The sequence below is a fragment of the Styela clava genome, chromosome 3 (genome assembly GCF_964204865.1).
Source record: "Styela clava chromosome 3, kaStyClav1.hap1.2, whole genome shotgun sequence".
Classification (NCBI taxonomy): Eukaryota; Metazoa; Chordata; class Ascidiacea; order Stolidobranchia; family Styelidae; genus Styela; species Styela clava.
Window position 1 is genome coordinate 16,125,088 of NC_135252.1, and position 10,546 is coordinate 16,135,633.

Consider the following 10,546-nt stretch of genomic DNA (forward strand, 5'->3'; position numbering starts at 1 on the left):
GCGCGAGGAAGATGGATGAAAGTGGCGGAATAAAGTGTTCTCGGATTCTCCCATGAATTTAAATAAAATAGCAAAATTTGGCGTGAAATATTGGGTCTCGGTGTTAATAAATGCAATAACATCATATACGGAGAATCCACGCATTTATTGACTAAATTATGCATATGAAGCCAATCAAGTGCTGCCAATGGAATCATATTTATGTAGGGCTGTGTATCCATTAGAAATACCACGCACTCGGAGAAATATTTTATTTACAGTTTAAGTTAAATTTTAGTCACACAATCGACAGCAAAGAGTGGTGAGACTGCTGAGACTTTTTAAAAGTTTTTACTTTATTTGCTAGGTAAATTAAATTTAGCCCAAATTTCTGACTAAGAATGGAGAAATACTGAGATTGAAAGACCCTGCTATAAGTTCAGCAATTTGACCAAACCTTATGTCTTTTCGGGCTTACTGACATATTTCTGCTTCCGAATGTACCTCCTAACGTAAATTTAGCAACAAACGACTGCGGGATTTCATTTTTGTGACGAGGACGAAAAAATGTTGAAATTTGTGTTCTTTGTTATGCTCATTAAAAAATTTCAACGATTTCACGCACAATAAAAAAGCATCATAAATTTCCATTAAAAATTTAATCCTGATGCTATTTTATATGATGTGCAAACATCACGGATTGTGATTGTTTACCAACGCAAACGATGCCGCACGCACTGGAGATGAAAATTACAATTTGTGCGCAATGTGCCCTTTTTATCCTCGGTCGGTTTCAAACGAGCGCTATTGAAATTACCGCTATAAATTTATACCGAATCATGATGATACAAAATCCAATGTATGTTTAATCAATATTCCTCTCTACTAATGAGTACCTTATTTTATTATTATACAATTTTCATGATTGGATAATAAATCGAGCACGACAAAAATTTCGGGTGATAAAAATCGTGGACAAATACAGTAGTTAATTAGGCGAGCTGATTTCTTCATTTAAACTTTCGTATTTTAAAGCGGAGTGCGCTGGGTCGAATCCTGCCCGCGGATCCAGACTAATAATGTTGTTGTTATTTCATTCTTGCCTGACAACATTAATGATCAGATGTCATAGAGTGGCGATGTCCGCAAGCATTATTTCGAGCATTAACCGTTTGAATCTATATCCATCGCTAGAATCACTGAATAAAGTAAAATAATAGTAAAAAAAGGAAACTTGATATATATATATCAATTTTTCAGCGAGAAATATATATACAGTATAATATATACCAAATATATAAGAATACGTATTCATGAAATATATATTGATAAATGTATTTGTAAAGAGGTACATATCAAGACTAACAGTTATCTATGAAGAGAAAAATTCCACCGAAATCCAGAATGTAAAACAGGTATACACACAAGCGGTTAAACTTATTTATATTGTGAGTTGAAGATCTGGATCCGGATCCAAGTCCTCTATCATTCAGTATAGGGTGTTCTCGAAGTATGTTCACCAAGATGGCGCACAACCTGAACCCTAACCTGGTACGCATACTATGTTCAGGTTGTGCGCCATATTGGTGCACATACTTCTGGAGGCCCAGAATAGAGCGTGTGTTTGTCGTATTTAGGTCAAACTGCCCATTTGTTCGTTGTTTTCTTCAGTTTGGTCCCACACCATATTTATATAACGTTGTTCTAAAAGATTTCTTTCCATTTGTCCGTCAACGCAGATCATATTCATAATTTTATCGTTTTCAAAGCCCGTTACCACAGTTCCAACTATTTTTCAATTTAGTTCATTGTCTCATAATGTTTTTGTTGATTCAGTCTCGGTTTGTCAGCAACGTTATCCTTCCGTCCGCGTTGTTGTTTGTTAATTTGCACAATACTGAACCCGCGCTGCAATCCTCTTTGTCCTGTATGGTTCGTCAGTAATTGGTGGAAGAAAAGAGATATATTAGATTATCAATGGCCCGACTTGCGACTCACTAGGATATATATATATATATATTTGCTTTGTCAGCTTTTTTGACTGATTTCCTCAAATTGTTGCCTATATATACCCTGGTTGTTGATATGCTATTGCAGTATATATAAATAAATACACTTTAATCAATCAGCCGACGCGTATGGGATGGATTACGGCTGAACATGTGAACTCGCCTATTTACCCTGATTCGTTATAATTCGTGAAGCAATATTGCAGATAAAAGAATTTCCATCTTCGATTTAGCAAATCGACTTTGTGTAACAGGAAACGAAAAAAAAACTAAATGTATACATTCGAATGAATAACTTGTCGAAAAACTCTGCCCCTTTTACCTTTGAACACGAAATACGCTAATTTAGTTAAACAGTTTTTGTTTTAAGTATCGGTATATACTCAGGGTTACCATATTTTTTGACTTCAAAGCGGGGCGCCTACAAAGACACGACCCGTTAGCTGTGATCCTGTAATTTTACAGTTTCCTATTTCACTACATAGGCCTGCATTTAAAGCCATCTCGGCTGTCTTCATTGACCGTATTGTCATCCAGAGTTCATGCGCATATTCTCTGTCTGAATGTCGGGTTCAGTTCGAAAAATAGAAAGGAATAGACGCTAATGAATCAAATGATCCAAATTTAGATTTTTTATGTACAGCAAAAGAAATAAAGAATATTGAATTAGTCTGCCATTTCTAAGCATTGAAATTTACGTATTCGCCCAAGCATGCTTTTCTTTAGATAACACCTCTAAAAAGACGTTGTTCAATGTTACATTCACGCGAACGTCCGAACAGGACCGATTAGAATTGATTTTACATATGATACGTTCGCTAACAATGTTAGCGGAAAACAACGAAACAACGCATTCACCGAAAAGTGTATCTACATGGGTTATTAGTATGCGTATTCTGTAACTAAGATTTCGTATTTTACGCAACTAAAAATTTGTTCGTCATTGTTCGGAAATTCTCACGGTGTTCTAGCATGTGGTCCTAATCCAGCGTTCGTGGCGGTTTGATAACCATACTAGTTTTTGGATTCAATAGACGCAGGAACGAATACTCTATCGTTCAAATTTGGAATATACTCAAATTTATGGATTTTATTAAAAAAGGTAACATCCGTATACATCTCCAGAAATCCGACTAGGGGCAATGACCCATACTTCAAATTATAGAACTATATTTTATTACAACAAATTGACACGAAAAAAAATTTTACATGTTGAAAATCACTCCAAATGTCGACGGTTTTGTCATCGAACTAGCGTCAGTTACAAGCTTGCCATCGCATCACAACTCTGCGGTAGCTCGCATTCTTTGGTGATTAATATTGTGCGAATGGATTACTGATATCTAAGGCTGGGAATTTCGGGGAAAACACTTTAGCCCAGCGGTTCCCAAGGTGGGCGAAAACGCCCCCTTGTGTGCGTTTGCGATAACCTGGGGGGCGCTGATGGCGATTTGGGCAATTGGGGGGCGTTGGCTGACAAACTGGGCGATTGAGGGGCGCTGACAATAATACGGGAACTCAAAAGAAGTGTGAAATTTTAGGTCATATACTCCTATGTTTTGGTTCAAACTAGTTTGCTTGTGATTACAGTGTTGGAATATTCTCGCTTAACGTAGAATAGGTATTATGGCTTTTTTTAAATCCGCATTGCCTCATACCAATACTAGTCTAGGCAGTGGCGTAGCAAGACTCTAGTGGACCCCCCCCCCCCCCGCAAAAATATTTCGTGGAAATGACTCTAAAAACTGTCGGACATAAGCTAAAACAACGCTTTTTTTTTTATTTCGTCAAAAAGCATAACATGTCTCTATTAAAAGGCAATGGTAACCTAACATTTGCCGTTTATCTTGGTTACTTTAATTTTGTTCATACGTGCTTCCTCTTCTGGCCTTTTTCTGCATTTCTGTGCGCCACTGAGAGGTTTTGCTTTCGACATCATTCTGACAGCCTTCGTAATTTTGCCGGTGCGATCAAACCACATGACGCCGAAAATCGACGACTCCCTGGAATTGTTACGTAACAAACCGATTTGAGCAGAACTAACATCAACGCTATAAGATGTGCATAACTGGTTTTGCAATGCAGCATTTGCGGCTTAAATTTCTAAAGTCTAACCGCTTGGCCCTTCCCGCGACCGTGTGGGTGGATGCTACGCCACTGAGTCTAGGCCATATGCATCCTACAGCATGCACTGCACGTTTCGTTGTATTGAATAACAGCTTTATTATACTATCGGGCTCTACTTTTTTTTCTCTTAAGCGGTAGTGTAGGTACAACACACTTATGTTACAATTTTGGTTTTGTTAAGAGCAACACGGGAGAGCTTGGCTGGACTGACGCATGCCAGATAGGACCATCACCACGTTGCGACTTAACTGGTTCATTTTTATATTTTGAGTCATCGAATAATAAGGCTACATATGTAATACGTAAATTGGAAAACGGCAAAGACCTAGCGTGTTGTTTCATCATTTGTGTTCCGTAAGTTCAAACCTTCGAATACAGTGTCTTAGGCAGCATATTTAACTGATTTATATTAAAAATAGAATTATACATCGTAGTCCCCAAAAAAACTAAACTATCAATTTCTCAATTACTTCTTCGAAAATGGAGTGAAATATTCAACTTCTGGTTGCGTATGTTTGTACCCAAAAGTGTCGGAAAATCTGGAACGTTTTGCACAAAAGTTATGTTGTTCCTAACTAAAATATGTTTTAGCTTATTACCTCACAATGGTTACAAAGCAATTTCGAGTGATCTTATCCCGTTGTCTATCAAAATTATTTCGACCTACTGCAAGAGATATGCAGCTTACTTCGGACATATGAAAGTAATCTAGTAAAACAGATTTCGTTATTAAATTTTATTTATGTGCAAATCCTACTACAAGATAGCTTAAAGAAAGCATCAACTGCGGACCTTGAATAGACGACTTTGCAACAAAATCGTGAACAATACATTTCGACCGAAAACTGATTATAAATTTACCATTGTCAAATTTTTATAATCACCAATTTTAGTACTTCAATTATTTTTCACATTTGTTTGGTTCTTACCAATACACTTAGTGATATTCTTTTGAATTAAACGCCATAGAAGATAAATTTGCGATGACGAAATCATTTTTAAAGAAATTGTACATTATAAAGATGATTTGTACCTGAGATGTCAGTTTTTTGCACGTATAGAAACTGATAATTACTGCAATATTCAACTATTTGAATCATCACTTCTGCGAGCTGGCAGATTTTGAATCAACACAAATGGTATGAAGGATACTGAGAAATAAAATATCATGGCTCTTTATTATTATCCAACAATGGCAGCTTTAATCTCTTCCATCTTCTCATATAAAAACGTTCATTCCCTTTTGCAGTTGCATCATCTTCTACCAATATTTCAACTCTTTGCAATATCACTTCGGTGTCAGATGTTTCTAATATCACATCAATAACATCTCCTGTGGAAGCCTAGATTCAGGAAAATAGAAGAATAAATAAAGCAGTTGCAGCACCCCAATAAGAAATGGACTTAGAGGAGGAAATATAACCAAGTACATCATGAGAAAACAAAAGAGCAATGCCTGAATATATGGAAACAAGGGTTGCACATTGACACCAGTTGGTGAGAGCACAAGAGTTTTCGGAAAAAAATTGCCGGGAACGCGAAGGGCTAAAAAAGCACTCCCCTTTAATCAAAATAACAGCATACCCATCAGCACAATATCGAGTGTCAGGTCCCATAGAATTGTTGAGAAGATTTGAAAAAAACCAATAATCTTCTAGTAACCTACTGACCTCATCTTTCGAACCAGAATATTTTGAATTAATTGGTTCATTAGTCACAGAGAAAGGCTATTTTTCTTAACAAGAATTTCGCATGACGATCCGTAATATGTGCAGTTAGTGTTAAAAACCATGTCATACCTGCACACTTTTCTTTTGTAATCTTTTGCCATTCAACCTGATACAGCCATCAAAAAATAGCTCGTTCAACTTTTTAGTTCCTAGGGAAAATGCTTTGTTGGCAATGGTGACAGCACGAGCTGATGTAACAGTGATATAAATATCCTTATATCCTGGGGGTTTTGGAGTCTGGTGACCTTGCTTCTGTGCCATCTCAGATTCACATGATTTAGGCAACCTATCATTCTGGTCAATCCCATTGTTATAGGCTCTCTAGACACAAATTTATAAGAAAATCAATGACATATATATATATCTTCATTCATACTTTCAGGATGTCTTCTTTCTTGTTACATCCCACTAAATTATGCACTATTTTAAACATATAATGCAACTGGGTATGGAAAGCCAGAAAGGCAATATAAAATAGATCAAATATATGTGTCAATCTTGCATAACACACTCTTAAAATAGTGGAGTTACAATTACAATGCATTAAACAAGTGGTGAAAAATTAGCCAATAATACTGCTATAAGCAGTTTTCTAACCTTTGAGAATATACAAGGCAACGTCATTTCTTGATTCATGCTGCCTGTCACAGTTTTCAGCATCCATCTTAGGCAAGACAAAAAAGGCAGTTGCGCATGCCTTAATGGTGACAATTCCGCATATAACAATTTATTTTGCACATAAAATATCTGTATATTTATTCTATGCCTTATCAGACGCCTTACTAGAAAATTTCTGAACAGCATGAACAATTACACTGAAAAATTAGCATAGCATAGTAAATGTTAATATGCAATAACACTTAATGAGGGACTTTAAAACTTCGTCTATAATCTGCTATAGAAGAAACAAAGATAAGAGTAATGCATTGAATCTCTTCAAAATTAACTTTTATCAATCCAATATAGGTATTAAAAATAACAATATTCAACGTGCAAATGTAATACAGCATATTATAACATTTCAACTATAAATATTTTTCCATCTTGCAATAGTATCTTGATCCCAAACCACAATAGGTAAAACATACTCCATCAACATCTCTGATTACCGAATAGCCTTGTCGTTTATATAAGTGAATAGCTTGATAATTATCTGCCTCAACCCACAAGTATATTTTCTGGAGAAGCAAAAATACATAAAACTCAAACACTGATTGTAAAATTGATATCAACTTTTCAATATTTGTTTTCAAACACTCACATTACACCCAGACTCTGCAGCTTTGACCTCAGCTTCACAAAGAAGGCGGCTACCAATGCCGCGTAGCTGAAACTCTGGATGAACAAATATTACATCTAAGTAACATGATGAACTTTTTTCAAACAAATTTTCATGCATGAAGTACGATGAACAAACTCCCATACACCACAACCTTAAAATTAATGCATCTCATCTAAGAAAACTTGTATAAATTCAATACTCTCATATATCTGAGGCTGATTGATGCTCTTCAAGACTCTCTTTCACTAGATGAATACATTCAGACATTACTTGTACCTGAATACTGAAACTTGTGTGAGACATGCATTTCCTTTAAATATTTACATAAATGGCATGTTGTGTTCTGGCTGTTATAATTACCATACTTTAGACAGTTTTATATTTTGGCAATGAAGATTAAGCTATATTGTAAAACACATATTTTTAGGCACTCATAAATTAATTTGTTTCATTGAACATTATGAACAATTTTTTTTTATCTAATAATATGACCAACTAAACTTACCCACAGCAACCTCGACATCCAACATTTGAATAGGTGTAGCAAAAACTTCCCTCATTAGGATTGCTGTATTCAAATATATAATTACAATTGAATGCTGTATTGTACCGTGAGCTCTATGACATGATGTAATTGTTACTTTGCATAAATACCTACATCATTATTATTACTGTACTCCATTCAATGCTAATTCTAACCTGTCGCTTTTCATCTTGAGAACACAAACACCAACAAGTTGATCGGATATGGTGGCAATTAACGAATGCTTGTAATAGCACGATGGTGCATTTTGCATTGAACGCTTTTCTATATTTATAACTCCATTCAAATTTTTCTCTCCAACGGCCCATTCAAAAGTTTTTCTATATGAAAACAAATTTATCAATATCCACTACAATGTGAATCATGTTTGTGTGAAGTGCGTTGTCCCACCGGTCACAAAAGTAAAGTAGGTACCGGTAACGGCTTCCTCCACTATCAAGTCCACCATGCTTCCGAAAATAACTACGTAACTAATCCCATATCTGACTCACTGACTGGATTGGTAACTGGACAAAAGGACTGTGGTTCGCCATATGGTTAAGTTGCCTTTCCCCTCCCCGGGATAAATATGTAAATCCTATCTTATCGACTTGCATGAAATGTAAAATACTTATGGTTATAAATCGCATTTAGTCAGGTGCGATCTACTGTTCAATTCTAGCCTTGACCTCTTTCAATCTTAGACTACCGTACTTAGAATGGCTGAATGTCAAGTAGGCTACGGTACCAGGAAAGCACAACACTTACTGACTTAGTACCGGTTTTTCCTAAGTTCTATAATTGAACCTCATTGATTGGAGTGCCAGAGTGCTGTAGCACATGTCAGAATGTAGCAACGTTTAACTTTGATAAAATCTCAATTAGGTATTTCCTTGAAAAAACTTGCCTAAAACAAGTAACAAGTAACTTCGCAGCAAAATCACTGTCTTCTGGCCTCATTTCCCTGATTCGAATCGTGCCTGTCATCCTAGTAAGTAGTAACACGTCAAATAAGCAAGACTATGACCTCTAATTCCAAAAATGTTTAAAGACATAAAGATGAAGAATGACCTCAAAATCACGAAATTGGGCATGTTCCAAATATTTCGTGGCGCTAAGTTGAGGCCACTGGCGCTGCCTTCATTAGTCGGGACTCGGGGGATCATTGAGCATGGTTTCATTAAGCATGATAGTTTACTGAAAATAGTCATAATTCGCCCACGGTCGGCTCACTACCCATGAGTGATGCGTTATTACGTCATCAGTTTGCTATATTATGAAGCTTGCGGAAGAGGATTTCCGTTTAAATTCATTTGCGTATTTGAAATGGTTTTGTTGGTTGAAATAACTGAAAAGATATACATAGATATACTGAGGCATTAGGATAAAGTAGGAGGTCGTGGCATCTGCCAATCATCTCTGCGTCGGTACTCGGTACCATAAGCTATCAAAGTGGAGTAGGGGCAGAGTATTTCTGATTTTCTGTGATTGCATTTATTGGATGGTAATTGAAGGTTTATACCAGGATAATAGCACAAAAGTAGGAATTCAGTTACTCCCAGGTAGGGATGGGCAATAAAGAATACCGAATCCGGAGGATTTGAATCCTCGGGACTCGGTTTTCGGCGCCGATTTTGTATTTCGGATTTATAATTTATTAATCTGTCTCGCGTGATTATACTTGTGTTTTCTTGCAAAGAGCTCGCAAACGCGTTTGCGTCAGATATCGAAAACCGTAATCCCAGTTTGAATATTTAGAACCCGAAGACGGCGTTATTGCACCATTTTATTGATTATCATCGATTTTTCGAATGCAACAATCTTATTTTTTTGGAATAGTATAACATTCTTTATTTTATATTAAATGACTTTTCGAGTTCTCCCGGAAAATGATGAATACTCGACGTTAGATGATAAAACATTATTTGCGATTAATTTAGATCAAATTTTGCTTTTCACGACATCAGGTTTCCAAAAATACGAAGTTATAACACAAAACAATGCGCTTTGTTTATTTTTGCGCTCCCAACATATATCTTGGATTTCGATTCGCTGATGAATCCTTTCCTATCGCTTAAGAGCGACACACGCCTGGCCGGGTGTCGGACGGTATTTTAGTCGACGATAAATTAAAAAAGTTGGGATGATAACTGGAAATAAAAATTTGGTAACAGAAATGAACTTGTCCCAAGATATTAATATATATATATGAGTTTGGCTCTCAGAAGCAATCGTTTTCTGTCAAAGGCACAAGACATTCAAACAATATATAACGATCATATCATATCAGTCCGATAACCTACATCCTCCTTAGGGTTCCAATACATTTGAACCCACGCCATTTGCACCTGTATACTACTGCAGCTATGGAAATTTTTTTAGTTTTGCGGATATTTGAACCCATACTAACCCTAACCCATGGATTTTAGCACCTGTATATAGATTGAACCCGCGCATATACACATGGGTTCAAATGTACGGTCACCCCTCCTCAGACACACACGCAACAATATCGCGTTGAGAGAATACCATGGCGCATCACTCAAGCGTAACGAGAGAACTGTGTAACATAAATAAACAAAGACGAAAAAAGCGTGAACCAACTATATTAAGTTAACTATGATTGAGGTGTATATGTATACTGTGTATCGTATAATATATATACTGTATGACAGGGGTCGGCAACCCCTGGCACGCGTGCCAATTGTAGTACGCGAGAGGATTTCTCATGACACACCAAGCGATTTGAGCCATATTCAAATATTTATTTTCGTAGTGCGACAAACATTCTACAATTGAACAAAAAATAACAAATTCATTGAAAAAACATACAATATTTAACTGCAATCGACGAGAGGCCGAAATCTGTACCCGAAATCGATGTAGATAAGCGTGT

The 10,546-nt window shown here is 36.4% G+C and overlaps 1 protein-coding gene across 2 annotated transcripts; it reads right to left on the minus strand.

Annotated features, from left to right (window-relative positions):
• Positions 1–4,836: 4,836 nt before the first annotated feature.
• On the minus strand, positions 4,837–8,808 carry LOC120343260 (uncharacterized). 2 transcript variants are annotated; one of them, XM_039412396.2, is made up of 6 exons: positions 8,558–8,808; positions 7,827–7,991; positions 7,633–7,695; positions 7,107–7,278; positions 6,443–7,023; positions 6,029–6,166 (listed from the first exon to the last, which is right to left on the minus strand). In XM_039412396.2, the coding sequence occupies exons 1-5, from the start codon at positions 8,635–8,637 to the stop codon at positions 6,871–6,873; spliced, it is 633 nt and encodes a 210-aa protein (XP_039268330.2). In that variant the 5' UTR covers positions 8,638–8,808; the 3' UTR covers positions 6,029–6,166; positions 6,443–6,870. The 2 variants fall into 2 exon arrangements, with proteins under 2 accessions (XP_039268329.2, XP_039268330.2); XM_039412395.2 differs by lacking the exons at positions 7,107–7,278; positions 7,633–7,695; positions 7,827–7,991; positions 8,558–8,808 and adding an exon at positions 4,837–5,458 and having other exon boundaries at positions 5,915–6,166; positions 6,443–6,857.
• Between the last annotated feature and the right edge of the window lie 1,738 nt (positions 8,809–10,546).